The sequence below is a fragment of the Hemiscyllium ocellatum genome, chromosome 44 (genome assembly GCF_020745735.1).
Source record: "Hemiscyllium ocellatum isolate sHemOce1 chromosome 44, sHemOce1.pat.X.cur, whole genome shotgun sequence".
NCBI lineage: Eukaryota > Metazoa > Chordata > Chondrichthyes > Orectolobiformes > Hemiscylliidae > Hemiscyllium > Hemiscyllium ocellatum.
In genome coordinates this window covers 24,441,260-24,459,955 of record NC_083444.1, presented here as the reverse complement: position 1 = coordinate 24,459,955, position 18,696 = coordinate 24,441,260, and the positions used below count along the sequence as shown (strand labels likewise).

At 51.4% G+C, this 18,696-nt stretch overlaps 1 protein-coding gene across 1 annotated transcript in view; it reads left to right on the top strand.

Annotated features, from left to right (window-relative positions):
- Window positions 1-16,169, top strand: part of LOC132835323 (voltage-gated potassium channel subunit beta-2-like) — a 75,863-nt gene extending 59,694 nt beyond the window's left edge. Inside the window, exons 11-14 of the mRNA XM_060854768.1 lie at window positions 5,862-5,956; window positions 7,653-7,773; window positions 8,390-8,478; window positions 16,080-16,169. Coding sequence (XP_060710751.1) covers window positions 5,862-5,956; window positions 7,653-7,773; window positions 8,390-8,478; window positions 16,080-16,169 — 395 coding nt within the window. The remainder of the gene's footprint in view (window positions 1-5,861; window positions 5,957-7,652; window positions 7,774-8,389; window positions 8,479-16,079) is intronic.
- The last annotated feature ends 2,527 nt before the right edge of the window (window positions 16,170-18,696 follow it).

Genomic DNA, 18,696 nt, shown 5'->3' with positions numbered 1-18,696 from the left:
ACACTGTAAACACACCGTCAATACACCACACACACACTGTAAACACAACGTCAACATACCACACACACACTGTAAACACACCGTCAACACACCACACACACACTGTAAACACACCGTCAATACACCACACACACACTGTAAACACACCGTCAATACACCACACACACACCGTAAACACACCGTCAACATACCACACACACATTGTAAACACACCTTCAATACACCACACACACACCGTAAACACACCGTCAATACACCACACACACACTGTAAACACACCGTCAATACACCACACACACACTGTAAACACACCGTCAACATACCACACACACACAGTAAACACACCGTCAATACACCACACACACACTGTAAACACACCGTCAATACACCACACACACACTGTAGACACACCGTCAATACACCACACACACCGTAAACACACCACAGACACACCGCAAACACAACATAAACACACCGCTAACACACCTTAAACACACTGCAAATACACCACAGACACACTGCAAATACACCATAGACACACTGCAATCACACCGCAAACACACCGCAAACACACCGCAAACACACTGCAAACACACTGCAAACACACGGTAAAAACACCGCAGATACACCGCAAACACACTGTTAACACACCGCAAACACACCGCAAACACACCGCAAACACACTGTAAACACACCGTCAATACACCACACACACACTGTAAACACACCGTCAATACACCACACACACACTGTAAACACACCGTCAATACACCACACACACACCGTAAACACACCGTCAATACACCACACACACACAGTAAACACACCGTCAATACACCACACACACACTGTAAACACACCGTCAATACACCACACACACACTGTAAACACACCGTCAATACACCACACACACACTGTAAACACACCGTCAACATACCACACACACACAGTATACACACCGTCAATACACCACACACACTGTAAACACACCGTCAATACACCACACACACACTGTAAACACACCGTCAATACACCACACACACACAGTAAACACACCGTCAATACACCACACACACACCGTAAACACACCGTCAATACACCACACACACACCGTAAACACACCGTCAATACACCACACACACACAGTAAACACACCGTCAATACACCACACACACACCGTAAACACACCGTCAATACACCACACACACACCGTAAACACACCGTCAATACACCACACACACACCGTAAACACACCGTCAATACACCACACACACACCGTAAACACACCGTCAATACACCACACACACACTGTAAACACACCGTCAATACACCACACACACACTGTAAACACACCGTCTATACACCACACACACACTGTAAACACACCGTCAATACACCACAAACACACCGTAAACACACCGTCAATACACCACACACACACTGTAAACACACCGTCAATACACCACACACACACTGTAAACACACCGTCAATACACCACACACACACTGTAAACACACCGTCAATACACCACACACACACCGTAAACACACCGTCAATACACCACACACACACTGTAAACACACCGTCAATACACCACAAACACACTGTAAACACACTGTCTATACACCACACACACACCGTAAACACACCGTCAATACACCACACACACACTGTAAACACACCGTCAATACACCACAAACACACCGTAAACACACCGTCAATACACCACACACACACTGTAAACACACCGTCAATACACCACACACACACTGTAAACACACCGTCAATACACCACACACACACTGTAAACACACCGTCAATACACCACACACACACCGTAAACACACCGTAAACACACCGTCAATACACCACACACACACTGTAAACACACCGTCAATACACCACACACACACCGTAAACACACCGTCAATACACCACACACACACCGTAAACACACCGTCAATACACCACACACACACCGTAAACACACCGTCAATACACCACAAACACACTGTAAACACACCGTCAATACACCACACACACACTGTAAACACACCGTCAATACACCACAAACACACCGTAAACACACCGTCAATACACCACAAACACACCGTAAACACACCGTCAATACACCACACACACACCGTAAACACACCGTCAATACACCACAAACACACCGTAAACACACCGTCAATACACCACACACACACCGTAAACACACCGTCAATACACCACACACACACAGTAAACACACCGTCAATAGACCACACACACACAGTAAACACACCGTCAATACACCACACACACACTGTAAACACACCGTCAATACACCACAAACACACCGTAAACACACTGTCTATACACCACACACACACCGTAAACACACCGTCAATACACCACACACACACTGTAAACACACCGTCAATACACCACACACACACTGTAAACACACCGTCAATACACCACACACACACCGTAAACACACCGTCAATACACCACAAACACACTGTAAACACACCGTCAATACACCACACACACACCGTAAACACACCGTCAATACACCACACACACACTGTAAACACACCGTCAATACACCACACACACACAGTAAACACACCGTCAATACACCACACACACAGTAAACACACCGTCAATACACCACAAACACACTGTAAACACACCGTCAATACACCACACACACACCGTAAACACACCGTCAATACACCACACACACACTGTAAACACACCGTCAATACACCACACACACACCGTAAACACACCGTCAATACACCACAAACACACCGTCCTCCCTGACCTATCACCTTAACCCCTCCCCCACTCACCTATTATACTCTGTGCTACTTTCTCCCCACCCCCACCCCCCTCTAGCTTATCTCTCCACCCTTCAGGCTCCCTGCCTGTATTCCTGATGAAGGGCTTTTGCGCGAAACGTTGATTTTACTGCTCCTCGGATGCTGCTTGAACTGCTTTACTTTTCCAACACCACTCTAATCTAAACATTTGATATAGAACTGGCTCAAAGGTAGAAGAAACAGGGTGGTGGTGGAGGGTTGTTTTTCAGACAGGAGGCCTGTGACCAGTGGAGCGCCACAAGGATTGATGGTGGGTCCTCTACTTTTCATATTTACAGAAATGATTTGGATGTGAGCATAAGAGGTACAGTTAGTAAGTTTGCAGATGACACCAAAATTGGAGGTGTAGTGGACAGTGAAGAGGGTTACCTCAGATTACAACAGGATCTGGACCAGATGGGCCAATGGGCTGAGAAGTGGCAGATGGAGTTTAATTCAGATAAATGTGAGGTGCTGCATTTTGGGAAAGCAAATCTTAGCAGGACTTATACACTTAATGGTAAAGTCCTGGGGAGTGTTGCTGAACAAAGAGACCTTGGAGTGCAGGTTCATAGCTCCTTGAAAGTGGAGTCGCAGGTAGATAGGATAGTGAAGAAGGTGTTTGGTATGCTTTCCTGACTGATGAAGGCCAGTGTGCCTAAAGTCTCCTTCCCTGCCCTGTCTACTTGGGACTCCACTTTCAGAGAACCCTGCACCTGAACTCCAAGGTCCCTCTGTTCCCCTACACTCCTTAAGGCCCTCCCATTCACCATGAAATCTCCTACCGTGATTTGACTTTCCAAAATACAAGGCCTCACACTTATCGATATTAATCTCCATTTGCCATTTCTCGGCCCACTTCCCCAGGTCCGGCTGCAATTTCTGATAACCTTCCTCACTGTCCCCGATGCTGAATATTTTAGTGTCATCAGCAAACTTACTAATCATTCCTTGTACATTCTCATCCTAATCACTGATATCGGTAACAAATAGCAATGGGCCCAGCACCGAGCCCTGAGGCACTCCCCTAGTCACAGGCCTCCAGTCCAACAAACATCATTCCACAATTCCCCCTGCTTCCTACCATCAAGCCAATTGTGGATCCAATTTGCCAGATTCCCCATGGATTCCATGCGATCTGACCTTCCAGAGCAGCCTCCCATGTGGAATATTATCAAAGGCCTTACTGAAACCCATATAGACTACGTCTACCACCCTGACCCCATCGACCTTCCTGGTCATATCAAACAGTGCCTCAGCTGGCAGTCTATCCTCTGCAGTGCTGACAAATTCCACCTATTACTCTTTCTTTATGCCTGTCTCCCCCACCCTCCAGGTCTCTTTCTCTCTCTCTTCCCCCCCCCCTCACTTCCTTCCTCTGTCTCCCTCATAGTCCCTTTTCCTCAGCCCCTCTCTCCCTTTCTGTCTCTCACTCGTTGTCTCTGTCAGGCATGAGCTTCCTGTCTCTCTGACTGTCTCGCCCTTTCTGTCTCTGACGGTGTCTCCCTCCCTGTCTCTCTGGCGGTCTCTCCCTCCCTGTCTCTCTGACGGTGTCTCCCTCCCTGTCTCTCTGGCGGTCTCTCCCTTTCTGTCTCTGACGGTCTCTCCCTCCCTGTCTCTCTGGCGGTCTCTCCCTCCCTGTCTCTCTGACGGTGTCTCCCTCCCTGTCTCTCTGACGGTCTCTCCCTCCCTGTCTCTCTGACTGTCTCTCCCTCCCTGTCTCTCTGACGGTCTCTCCCTCCCTGTCTCTCTGACGGTCTCTCCCTCCCTGTCTCTCTGACGGTCTCTCCCTCCCTGTCTCTCTGACTGTCACTCCCTCCCTGTCTCTCTGACGGTCTCTCCCTCCCTGTCTCTCTGACTGTCACTCCCTCCCTGTCTCTCTGACTGTCACTCCCTCCCTGTCTCTCTGACGGTCTCTCCCTCCCTGTCTCTCTGGCGGTCTCTCCCTTTCTGTCTCTGGCGGTCTCTCCCTTTCTGTCTCTGACGGTCTCTCCCTCCCTGTCTCTCTGGCGGTCTCTCCCTCCCTGTCTCTCTGACGGTCTCTCCCTCCCTGTCTCTCTGACGGTCTCTCCCTCCCTGTCTCTCTGACAGTCTCTCCCTCCCTGTCTCTCTGGCGGTCTCTCCCTCCCTGTCTCTCTGACGGTCTCTCCCTCCCTGTCTCTCTGACGGTCACTCCCTCCCTGTCTCTCTGACGGTCACTCCCTCCCTGTCTCTCTCCTTTGTTCTCTGTTGTTCAGGGCTTTCATTTTCTCTCCAATATTTTTTCGCGATATGTATCTCTCTTTCTCTCTCTCTCTCCATTTTTGTCTCTTTCTCTGTTTCTTTCTAGCTATCTATGCCCCGCACTGTCTCTCTCTCTCTCTCTCTCCCCCCTCTCTCCCTCTCTCTCTCCCTCCCTCTCTCCCCCCCCCTCTCCCTCTCTCTCTTCCCCCTCCCTCTCTCTTCCCCCTCCCTCTCTCTTCCCCCTCCCTCTCTCTCTCCTTCTCCCTCGCTCTCCCCTCTCTCTCTCGCTACCCATCCTCTCTCCCCTCCCTCTCCCCTCTCTCTACCCCTCGCTCTCCCCTCCTCCCCCTCCCTCTCTCTACCCCCCCTCTCTCCCCCCCCTCTCTGTCTGTCCCTCTCTCTCCCTCCTCTCTCTTCCTCTGTCTCACTCCCTCTCTCTCTCCTTCTCTCTCCCTTCTCTCCCTCCCTCTCCCTCTCTCCCCCCCCTTTTCATGTCTCTCTCTTCCCCATCTCTCTCTATCTCTCTCTCTCTCTCTCCCCCCCCACCCCCACATCCCCTCTCTGTCTGTCTCCCTCTCTCTCTCCCTTTTCCCCACTTTCCCTCTCCCCCTCCCTCCTCTCTCCTCTCTCTCTCTCCCTATGTCTCTCTCCTCCCCCCCACCCCCTTCCCCTCTCTCTCCCTCGCTCCCTCGCTGTCTTTCTGTCATTCACAGATTCCCTTTAGTCTCTCAGTCTTGTTTCCTCCCCCAGACCACCCTGAACTGAAAGCTGTGTCTCTCTCTCAGGTCTAGGAGTGATGACATGGTCACCACTGGCCTGTGGCTTAATCACTGGAAAATACGAAGACGGCATTCCAGAAAATTCCAGGGCATCATTGCCGGTAAGACTCAGTGATATACAACTCTTACCTGGAAACAAACCTAGAGGACAGGCTCAAAGTTCAACCCCCAGTTAATCATCAGCATCGGGAGAAATTATGTTACAACAGAGTAAAGCTCCCTCTACACTGACCCTCTCCCCCCATCAAACACTCCCAGGACAGGGACAGCACGGGGTTAGATACAGAGTAAAGCTCCCTCTACACTGTCCCCCATCAAACATCCCAGGACAGGGACAGCACGGGGTTAGATACAGAGTAAAGCTTCCTCTACTCTGTCCCCATCAAACACTCCCAGGACAGGGACAGCGCGGGGTTAGATACAGAGTAAAGCTCCCTCTACAGTGTCCTCATCAAACACTCCCAGGACAGGGACAGCACGGGGTAAGATACAGAGTAAAGCTTCCTCTACTCTGTCCCCATCAAACACTCCCAGGACAGGGACAGCACAGGGTTAGATACAGAGTAAAGATCCCTCTACAGTGTCCTCATCAAACACTTCCAGGACAGGGACAGCACGGGGTTAGATACAGAGTAAAGCTCTCTCTACACTGTCCCCATCAAACACTCCCAGGACAGGGACAGCTCGAGGTTAGATACAGAGTAAACCTCCCTCTACACTGTCCCCCCATCAAACACTCCCAGGACAGGGACAGCACGGGGTTAGATACAGAGTAAAGCTCTCTCTACAGTGTCCCATCAAACACTCCCAGGGACAGGCACAGCAAGGGGTTAGATACAGAGTAAAGCTGCCTCTACACTGTCCCCCATCAAACACTCCCAGGACAGGGACAGCACAGGGTTAGATACAGAGTAAAGCTCTCTCTACACTGTTCCCATCAACCACTCCTAGGACAGTGACAGCACGGGGTTAGATACAGGGTAAAGCTCCCTCTACACTGATCCCCCCCATCAAACACTCCCAGGACAAGTTCAGCACGGGGTTAGATGCAGAGTTAAGGCCTCAGCCTCAAGGACCTATACTCACTGAGCCTGTACTCACTGGGCCTGTACTCTCTGGGCCTGTACTCAATGGGCCTGTTCTCTTGAAGCTTGTTCTCACTGGGCCTGTATTCACTGCGCCTGTACTTCACTGGGCTGTACTCTCTGAGCTTGTACTCTCTCGGCCTGTACTCACTGGGCCTGTACTCTCTGCGCCTGTATTCTCTGGGCCTGTACTCACTGGGCTTCTCCTCACTGGGCCTGTACTCACTGGGTTTGTACACTCTGGGCCTGTACTCACTGGGTTTGTACTCTCTGGACCTGTACTCTCTGGGTTTGTACTCTCTGGACCTGTACTCTCTGGGTTTGTACTCTCTGGGCCTGTACTCTCTGGGCTTGTACTCTCTGGGCCTGTACTCACTGGGCCTGTACTCTCTGGGCTTGTACTCACTGGGTTTGTACTCTCTGGACCTGTACTCTCTGGGTTTGTACTCTCTGGGCCTGTACTCACTGGGCCTGTACTCACTGGGCTTGTACTCACTGGGCTTGTACTCACTGGGCCTGTACTCTCTGGTCCTTTGCCTGATGGCCAATCTCCGTGCATTCAAACTGGGGATTGCAGAGTGGGCCTGACCTCAGTTTGACCTCCGACCCATCCTGACAATTTGATCTTGCTAGTGTCCAGCGGTCCAGCGGAGGTTTTCCCTGATGTTCTCTGCTTGAGTTCTGACTGCCCTGACCCTATGTTGGCCTGCAGGGTTATGAGTGGCTGAAGGCAAGAATAACGAGTGAGGAAGGACAGCTGCAGCAAATCAAGATGAAGGCCCTGCAGCCAATCGCTGAGAAGATCTCCTGCACTTTGACCCAGTTGGCGATTGGTGAGCCTGCCCTCTGTGGGGGTGAGTGGGGGGGAATGTTGAATGGAAAGGATATGTCAGAGTCAGCAAGGCCTGGGGTGAGGATGGACAGCCGTCTCTTTGCAATGTCTAAACAAACCAATGGCGACAAACCAAGCCCCGGCCTGCAGTTGCCATAACCTTGAAGGTTGGCCAATGGACAAGGCTTTAGACCTACAACCACTGGATTTCAAGTCATCATTGGTTCCCATTGATGCCAAGTGAGAACATTGTGGGAACCATTGGGATTATGTACAATGGGGGAGAATGGAAAGGGGTTTGAGTCCATTGGGATAGTGTACAATGGGAATTAATGGGAAGGGGTTTGGGTCCATTGGGATTGTGTAGAATGGGAATTAATGGGAAGGGATTTGGGTCCATTGGGATGGTGTACAAGGGGAATTAATGGGAAGGGATTGGGGTCCATTGGGATTGTGTAGAATGGGAGTGAATGGGAAGGGGTTTGGGTCCATTGGGATGTGTATTTCAGTCAGTTGTGACTGGATACACGGACCTTTTGGAGTCTCTGACGTGGGGCCCTGTGTATGTAGATTGTTCCTGAACACTGAGATATTCTGTGCTCGTGTCTCCCCATCAGCCTGGTGTCTGCGCAACGAGACAGTCAGTTCCGTCCTACTCGGAGTATCAGACGTTGGGCAACTGCGTGAAAACCTCGCTGCTATTCAGGTAGGCGTCCGGACGTCCGGCATTCCTAAACTGGGGAAAACCTGACAGGGGCTTTGAGAGTTCCTGAACGTTTGCTCCAATGTTGAACAAGGCAGCAGTGAGGTCATCGCAAACAGCAGCAAGTCTCGGGAGGTAAAGAGGGATTCACAAAACGTGGACAATTTCTAAACTATTAAGAGGATAGGACTTAACTCCCCAGTCCCCTGGTGTTTCTCACAGAGCGGCTTAATCATCTTCATCCATCTTTACACCTCTCTCTCTGCTAATGCATGACTCAAACTCCTCCAGCACACAACACCCCCTCCCTATCTCTGTACCCACCACCAGCCCCTGCACTACTTCCCTATCTCTGTAACCCCTCCAGCCCCTGTGCTCCTCCCTATCTCTGTAACCCCCTCCAGCCCTTATACCCCTCCCTATCTCTGTAACCCCCTCCAGCCCCTACACCCCCTCCCTATCTCTGTAACCCCCTCCAACCCCTACACCTTAAGTCTCTTTTATATCTTTCCCCTCTCACCCTAAACCTATGCCCTCTAGCTCTGGACTCCCCCACCCCAGGGAAAAGACTTTGTCTATTTTGCTATCCATGCCCCTCATGATTTTGTAAACCTCTATAAGGTCACCCCTCAGCCTCCGATGCTCCAGGGAAAACAGACCCAGCCTGTTCAGCCTCTCCCTGTAGCTCAAACCCTCCAACCCTGGCAACATCCTTGTAAATCTTTTCTGAACCCTTTCAAGTTTCACAACATCTTTCCGATCGGAAGGAGACCAGAATTGCACGCAATATTCCAACAGTGGCCTAACCAATGTCCTGTACAGCCGCAACATGACCTCCGAACTCCTGTACTCAATACTCTGACCAATAAAGGAAAGCATACCAAACGCAGCCTTCACTATCCTATCTACCTGCGACTCCACTTTCAAGGAGCTATGAACCTGCACTCCAAGGTCTCTTTGTTCAGCAACACTCCCTAGGACCTTACCATTAAGTGTATAAGTCCTGCTAAGATTTGCTTTCCCAAAATGCAGCACCTCACATTTATCTGAATTAAACTCCATCTGCCACTTCTCAGCCCATTGGCCCATCTGGTCCAGATCCTGGTGTAATCTGAGGTAACCCTCTTCGCTGACCACTACACCTCCAATTTTGGTGTCATCTGCAAACTTACTAACTGTACCTCTTATGCTCACATCCAAATCATTTATGTAAATGATGAAAAGTAGTGGGCCCAGCACCGATCCTTGTGCCACTCCACTGGTCACAGGCCTCCAGTCTGAAAAACAACCCTCCACCACCATCCTCTGTCTTCTACCTTTCAGCCTTGGTGGGGGATGGTGTAGTTCAAGCTTTACTCTGTATCTAACACCGTGCTGTCCCTGTCCTGGGAGTGTTTGATGGGGACAGTGTAGAGGGAGCTTTGCTCTGTATCTAATCCCATGCTGCTCCTGTCCTGGGAGTGTTTGATGGGACTCTGTAGAGGAAGCTTTACTCTGTATCTAAACCCATGTTGTCTCTATCCTGGGAGTGTTTGATGGGGGGACTCTGTAAAGGGAGCTTTACTCTGTATCTAACCCCATGCTGTCCCTGTCCTGGGAGTGTTTGATGGGGGGAGAGTGTAGAGGGACTTTACCCTGTATCTAACCCTGAGCTGTCCCTGTGCTGGGAATGTTTGATGGGGACAATGTACAGGGAGATTTACAATGTAGAGGGAGCTTTACTCTGTATCTAACCCCGTGCTGTCACTGTCCTGGGAATGTTTGATGGGGGACAGTGTAGAGAGAGCTTTACTCTGTATCTAACCCTTTGCTGTCCCGACCCTGGGAGTGTTTAATGGGGACAGTGTAGAGAGAGCTTTACTCTGTATCTAACCCCGTGTTGTCCCTGTCCTGGGAGTGTTTGATGGGGGACAGTGTAGAGGAAGCGTTACTCTGTATCTAACCCCGTGCTGTCCCGACCCTGGGAGTGTTTGATGGGGACAGTGTAGAGGAAGTTTTACTCTGTATCTAACCCTGTGCTGTCCCTGTCCTGGGAGTGTTTGATGGGGACAGTGTAGATGAAGCTTTACTTTGTATCAAACCCTGTGCTGTCCCTGTCCTAGGAGTGTTTGATGGGGACAGTGTAGAGTAAGCTTTACTCTGTATCAAAACCCGTGTTGTCTCTATCCTGGGAGTGTTTGATGGGGGAAATCTGTAGAGGGAGCTTTACTCTGTTACTAACCCCGTGCTGCTCCGGTCCTGAGAGTGTTTGATGGGGGGACAGTGTAGAGAGAGCTTTACTCTGTATCTAACCACATGCTGTCCCTGTCCTGGGAGTGTTTGATGGGGGACAGTGTAGAGGGAGCTTTACTCTGTTACTAACCCCGTGCTGTCCCTGTCCTGGGAGTGTTTGATGGGGGGACAGTGTAGAGGGAGCTTTACTCTGTTACTAACCCCGTGCTGCTCCTGTCCTGGGAGGGTTTGATGGGGGGACAGTGTAGAGGGAGCTTTACTCTGTAGCTGCCCCCTTGCTGTCCCTGTCCCTGGGAGTGTTTGATGGGAGGACAGTGTAGAGGGAGCTTTACTCTGTATCTAACCCCCTGCTGTCCCTGTCGTGAGAGTGTTTGATGGGGGACAGTCTAGAGGGAGCTTTACTCTGTATCTAACCCTGTGCTGTCCCAACCCTAGGAGTGTTTGATGGGGACAGTGTAGAGGGAGCTTTACTCTGTATCTAACTCCGTGCAGTCCCTGTCCTGGGAGTGTTTGATGGGGACAGTGTAGAGGGAGCTTTACTCTGTATCTAACCCTGTGCTGTCCACGCCCTGGGAGTGTTTGATGGGGGGACAGTGCAGAGGGAGCTTTACTTTATCCAACCCTGTGCTGTCCCTGTCCTGGGAGTATTTGATGGGGGGACAGTGTAGAGGGAGCTTTACTCTGTATCCAACCCTGTGCTGTCCCTGTTCTGGGAGTGTTTGATTGGGAGACAGTGTAGAGGGAGCTTTACTCTGTATCTAACCCTGTGCTCTCCCAGTCCTGGGAGTGTTTGATGGGGGGACAGTGTAGAGGGAACTTTACTCTGTATCTAACCCTTTGCTGTCCCGACCCTGGGAGTGTTTAATGGGGACAGTGTAGAGGGAGGTTTACTCTGTATCTACCCCCGTGCTGTCCCTGTCCTGGGAGTGTTTGATGGGGACAGTGTAGAGGAAGTTTTACTCTGTATCTAACCCTGTGCTGTCCCTGTCCTGGGAGTGTTTGATGGGGACAGTGTAGATGAAGCTTTACTTTGTATCAAACCCTGTGCTGTCCCTGTCCTAGGAGTGTTTGATGGGGACAGTGTAGAGTAAGCTTTACTCTGTATCAAAACCCGTGTTGTCTCTATCCTGGGAGTGTTTGATGGGGGAAATCTGTAGAGGGAGCTTTACTCTGTTACTAACCCCGTGCTGCTCCGGTCCTGAGAGTGTTTGATGGGGGGACAGTGTAGAGAGAGCTTTACTCTGTATCTAACCACATGCTGTCCCTGTCCTGGGAGTGTTTGATGGGGGACAGTGTAGAGGGAGCTTTACTCTGTTACTAACCCCATGCTGTCCCTGTCCTGGGAGTGTTTGATGGGGGGACAGTGTAGAGGGAGCTTTACTCTGTTACTAACCCCGTGCTGCTCCTGTCCTGGGAGGGTTTGATGGGGGGACAGTGTAGAGGGAGCTTTACTCTGTAGCTGCCCCCTTGCTGTCCCTGTCCCTGGGAGTGTTTGATGGGAGGACAGTGTAGAGGGAGCTTTACTCTGTATCTAACCCCCTGCTGTCCCTGTCGTGAGAGTGTTTGATGGGGGACAGTCTAGAGGGAGCTTTACTCTGTATCTAACCCTGTGCTGTCCCAACCCTAGGAGTGTTTGATGGGGACAGTGTAGAGGGAGCTTTACTCTGTATCTAACTCCGTGCAGTCCCTGTCCTGGGAGTGTTTGATTGGGGGACAGTGCAGAGGGAGCTTTACTTTATCCAACCCTGTGCTGTCCCTGTCCTGGGAGTATTTGATGGGGGGACAGTGTAGAGGGAGCTTTACTCTGTATCCAACCCTGTGCTGTCCCTGTTCTGGGAGTGTTTGATTGGGAGACAGTGTAGAGGGAGCTTTACTCTGTATCTAACCCTGTGCTCTCCCAGTCCTGGGAGTGTTTGATGGGGGGACAGTGTAGAGGGAACTTTACTCTGTATCTAACCCTTTGCTGTCCCTGTCCTGGGAGTGTTTGATGGGGGACAGTGTAGAGGGAGCTTTACTCTGTATCTAACCCCGTTCTGTCCCTGTCCTGGGAGTGTTTGATGGGGACAGTGTAGAGGGAGCTTTACTCTGTATCTAACCCCGTGCTGTCCCTGTTCTGGGAGTGTTTGATGGGGACAGTGTAGAGGGAGCTTTACTCTGTATCTAACCCTGTGCTGTCCCTGTCCTGGGAGTGTTTGATGGGGACAGTGTAGAGGGAGCTTTACTTGTATCTAACCCCGTGCTGTCCCTGTCCTGGCAGTGTTTGATGGGGACAGTGTAGAGGGAGCTTTACTCTGTATCTAACCCCGCGCAGTCCCTGTCCTGGGAGTGTTTGATGGGGACAGTGTAGAGGGAGCTTTACTTTGTATCAAACCCCGTGCTGTCCCTGTCCTGGGGGTGTTTGATTGGGAGACAGTGTAGAGGGAGCTTTACTCTGTATCTTACCCTGTGCTGTCCCCGTCCTGGGAGTGTTTGATGGGGGGACAGTGTAGAGGGAGCTTTACTCTGTATCTAACCCCGTGCTGTCCCTGTCCTGGGGGTGTTTGATTGGGAGACAGTGTAGAGGGAGCTTTACTCTGTATCTTACCCTGTGCTGTCCCTGTCCTGGGAGTGTTTGATGGGAGGACAGTGTAGAGGGAGCTTTACTTTATCCAACCCTGTGCTGTCCCTGTCCTGGGAGTATTTGATGGGGGGACAGTGTAGAGGGAGCTTTACTCTGTATCTAACCCCGTGCTGTCCCTGTCCTGGGAGTGTTTGATGGGAGGACAGTGTAGAGGGAGCTTTACTTTATCCAACCCTGTACTGTCCCTGTCCTGGGAGTATTTGATGGGGGGACAGTGTAGAGGAAGCTTTACTCTGTATCTAACCCTGTGCTGTCCCTGTCCCGGGAGTGTTTGATGGGGGACAGTGTAGAGGGATCTTTACTCTGTATCTAACCCTGTGCTGTCCCTGTCCCGGGAGTGTTTGATGGGGGACAGTGTAGAGGGATCTTTACTCTGTATCTAACCCTGTGCTGTCCCAGTCCTGGGAGTGTTTGATGGGGAGACAGTGTAGAGGGAGCTTTACTCTGTATCTAACCCTGTGCTGTCCCTGTCCTGGGAGTGTTTGATGGGGACAGTGTAGAGGGAGCTTTACTCTGTACCTAACCCAGTGCTGTCCCTGTCCTGGGAGGGTTTGATGGGGACAGTGTGGAGAGAGCTTTACTTTGTATCTAACCCTGTGCTGTCCCAACCCTAGGAGTGTTTGATGGGGACAGTGTAGAGGGAGCTTTACTCTGTATCTAACCCCGTGCTGTCCCTGTCCTGAGAGTGTTTAATGGGGGGACAGTGTAGAGAGAGCTTTACTCTGTATCTAACCCTGTGCTGTCCCTGTCCTGGGAGTGTTTGATGGGGACAGTGTAGAGGGAGCTTTACTCTGAATCTAACCCCGTGCTGTCCCTGTCCTGGGAGTGTTTGATGGGGGACAGTGTAGAGGGAGCTTTACTCTGTATCTAACCCTGTGCTGTCCCAACCCTAGGAGTGTTTGATGGGGACAGTGTAGAGGGAGCTTTACTCTGTATCTTACCCTGTGCTGTCCCTGTCCTGGGAGTGTTTGATTGGGAGGCAGTGTAGAGGGAGCTTTACTCTGTATCTAACCCCGTGCTGTCCCTGTCCTGGGAGTGTTTGATGGGGGGACAGTGTAGAGGGAGCTTTACTCTGCATCCAACCCTGTGCTGTCCCTGTCCTAGGAGTGTTTGATTGGGGGACAGTGTAGAGGGAACTTTACTCTGTATCTAACCCCGTGCTGTCCCTATCCTGGGAGTGTTTGATTGGGAGACAGTGTAGAGGCAGCTTTACTCTGTTACTAACCCCGTGCTGTCCCTGTCCTGGGAGTGTTTGATGGGGGGACAGTGTAGAGGGAGCTTTACTCTGTTACTAACCCCGTGCTGCTCCTGTCCTGGGAGGGTTTGATGGGGGGACAGTGTAGAGGGAGCTTTACTCTGTAGCTGCCCCCTTGCTGTCCCTGTCCCTGGGAGTGTTTGATGGGAGGACAGTGTAGAGGGAGCTTTACTCTGTATCTAACCCCCTGCTGTCCCTGTCCTGGCAGTGTTTGATGGGGGACAGTCTAGAGGGAGCTTTACTCTGTATCTAACCCCGCGCAGTCCCTGTCCTGGGAGTGTTTGATGGGGACAGTGTAGAGGGAGCTTTACTTTGTATCAAACCCCGTGCTGTCCCTGTCCTGGGGGTGTTTGATTGGGAGACAGTGTAGAGGGAGCTTTACTCTGTATCTTACCCTGTGCTGTCCCCGTCCTGGGAGTGTTTGATGGGGGGACAGTGTAGAGGGAGCTTTACTCTGTATCTAGCCCTGTGCTGTCCCTATCCTGGGAGTCTTTGATGGGGGGACAGTGTAGAGGGAGCTTTCCTCTGTATCTAACCCCGTGCTGTCCCTGTCCTGGGAGTGTTTGATGGGGGGACAGTGTAGAGAGAGCTTTACTCTGTATCTAACCCCGTGCTGTCCCTGTCCTGGGAGTGTTTGATGGGGGACAGTGTAGAGGGAGCTTTACTCTGTATCTAACCCCGTGCTGTCCCTGTCCTGGGAGTGTTTGATGGGGGACAGTGTAGAGGGAGCTTTACTCTGTATCTAACCCCGTGCTGTCCCTGTCCTGGGAGTGTTTGATGGGGGACAGTGTAGAGGGAGCTTTACTCTGTATCTAACCCCGTGCTGTCCCTGTCCCTGGGAGTGTTTGATGGGGGGACAGTGTAGAGGGAGCTTTACTCTGTATCTAACCCCGTGCTGTCCCTGTCCTGGGAGTGTTTGATGGGGGACAGTGTAGAAGGAGCTTTACTCTGTATCTAACCCCGTGCTGTCCCTGTCCTGGGAGTGTTTGATGGGGGACAGTGTAGAGGGAGCTTTACTCTGTATCTAACCCCGTGCTGTCCCTGTCCTGGGAGTGTTTGATGGGGGGACAGTGTAGAGGGAGCTTTACTCTGTATCTAACCCCGTGCTGTCCCTGTCCCTGGGAGTGTTTGGTGCCTGTTCTCATGGTATTTCTCCCCGAGGTCATTGAGGAAGATTAAGCTGTTTCCTGGTTCTCTGTCGAGAATTGGCATTTTACTGTGCACTGGATTCAAAACATTCGGTGCTGGAACAGCACAGCCAGTCAGTGCATATGATTTTCATCACCGTCCTGATGACGGGTTCATGCCCGAAACGTTGATTTCCCTGCTCCTCGGATGCTGTCCGCCCAGCTGTGCTTTTCCAGCACCACCCTCTGGACTCTGATCCACAGCATCTGCAGCCCATCACTGTCTCCTGTGATCGGTTTGTTGGGATGTTCTCATTCAGGTCGGCAGTACTGAGTAGCTGATCACATTGTTGATATTTTCTCTGTCCAGATCCTTCCTCAGCTGACTCCACAGATTCTCAGCGATATCGAGGTCATCTTGACCAATAAATCCGGCCTCAGGAGCGATTTCAAGGCCTAGAGACTGACAACATGAATTCCGGAGGCTCGTTTCATCTTCTCTGAGCGTCTGCTCTGATCTCTACCTCTCTTCTAGTTGCCTCTCCGGGCTACGTGGTAGACCCATCACAACCTATCAGCCCAATGCCCAGTGTCCACTCCTGTCACTTGGCTGCACCTGTGATGCCCCCCACAGGTGAATAGTTTGCCCATCGCTGTGTGCCAGGAATGCGACAGAAGCACGGGTGCTTCCTCAGAGTCCTTACCATGTTAAAGATCGCGTGCTTAGGCTGCAGGATACCTGGGAGAAATACAGGAGCAGATTTGGGAACCATAGCTTGGAAAAAGTTCATTGAAACATAATTGGAGGGTCAACATCAGACAATCATGGTGTACAGGTCTCATTCTGCTCTCTGTAACCCCCTACACCCTCTCCCTATCTCTGTAACCCCCTACACCCTCTCCCTATCTCTGTAACCCCCTACACCCTCTCCCTATCTCTGTAACCCCCTACACCCCCTCCCTATCTCTGTAACCCCCTACACCCCCTACACCCCCTCCCTATCTCTGTAACCCCCTCCACCCCCTACACCCCCTCCCTATCTCTGTAACCCCCTACACCCCCTACACCCCCTCCCTATCTCTGTAACCCCCTACACCCCCTACAACCCCTCCCTATCTCTGTAACCCCCTCCATTCCCTACACCCCTCCCTATCTCTGTAACCCCCTCCAGTCCCTACACCCCCTCCCTATCCCTGTAACCCCCTCCAGCCCCTACACCCCCTCCCTATCCCTGTAACCCCCTCCAGCCCCTATACCCCCTCCCTATCTCTGTAACCTCCTCCAGCCCCTACACCCCCTCCCTATCTCTGTAACCTCCTCCATCCCCTACACCCCCTCCCTATCTCTGTAACCTCCTCCAGCACCTACACCCCCTCCCTATCTCTGTAACCCCCTCCAGCCCCTACGCCCCTCCCAATCTCTGCAACCTCCTGCAGCCCCTACACCGCCTCCCTATCTCTGTAACCTCCTCCAGCCCCTACACCCCCTCCCTATCTCTGTAACCCCCTCCAGCCCCTACACCCCCTCCCTATATCTGTACCTCCTCCAGCCCCTACACCCCCTCCCTATCTCTGTACCTCCCTTCTCTTGCACTATCTGGGTGAAGGCATTTCTCCTGAAGCCCTGACCAGATTTATTAGGGACAGTCCGAGATGGGTCGTCATGGCCTCCTCCCACAAATGGGAACATCCACTTGACACCCACCTGACTGAAACCCCTCCAAAGACCACGATCAGCTCCCACTGCCCTCAGTGTCCTGTCAAACTGGCACTGCAGAAACATTCCGTCTCTCCTGGGCTAGTTACCTACCTCTCAATCCCCCCAACCTAGTGAGTGTCCTTTCTCCCTCTCTCTTGTGTGTCGTGTCCTTTACAGCAGGTGGGAAGTGCAGTACGCAGTGCTCTGAGCGTGATCTACACATACCGGCGACTTGACTATCGTCCCCCTGCACTTCAGTTGTGACCAGCCAGCTTTAGCATCAGCACAAGTCAGGCCTTTACTGACTAATAATTACCGACAGAAATACTCACACTGACAAATGGCTGACTGGTGGTGCTGAGCTTTCTGGGTAGTTCTTCCCTTTGGTGGCAAAGTTGGGAACCACATGAATGCAGAAATAGCAATACAGACCCGGGGATGCGGTGGAGATGTGCATGAGTAGAATGTGCCTTTGACCCATCGGGTTGGCATGATCCAGAACGGGAAGGTCCTAGGGAGTGTTGCTGAACAAAGAGACCTTGGAGTGCAGGTTCATAGCTCCTTGAAAGTGGAGTCACAGGTAGATAGGATAGTGAAGAAGGTGTTTGGTATGCTTTCCTTTATTGGTCAGAGTATTGAGTACAGGAGTTGGGAGGTCATGTTGCGGCTGTACAGGACATTGGTTAGGCCACTGTTGGAATATTGCGTGCAATTCTGGTCTCCTTCCGATCGGAAAGATGTTGTGAAACTTGAAAGGGTTCAGAAAAGATTTACAAGGATGTTGCCAGGGTTGGAGGGTTTGAGCTACAGGGAGAGGCTGAACAGGCTGGAGTGTCGGAGGCTGAGGGGTGACCTTTATAAAATCATGAGGGGCATGGATAGGATAAATAGGCAAAGTCTTTTCCCTGGGGTGGGGGAGTCCAGAACTAGAGGGCATAGGTTTAGGGTGAGAGGGGAAAGATATGAAAGAGACCTAAGGGGCAACTTTTTCACACAGAGGGTGGTACGTGTATGGAATGAGCTGCCAGAGGATGTGGTGGAGGCTGGTACAATTGCAACATTTAAGAGGCATTTGGATGGGTATATGAATAGGAAGGGTTTGGAGGGATATGGGCCAGATGCTGGCAGGTGGGACTAGATTGGGTTGGGATAGCTGGTCGGCATGGACGGGTTGGACCAAAGGGTCTGTACATCTCTCTGACTCTCTGGTGGAAACAGATTCCAGAGGAACTTTCAAAACAGAGAGCTGGAAAAACACTGGAAGGGTGGAGGCAAGTCAGGGAGTGCA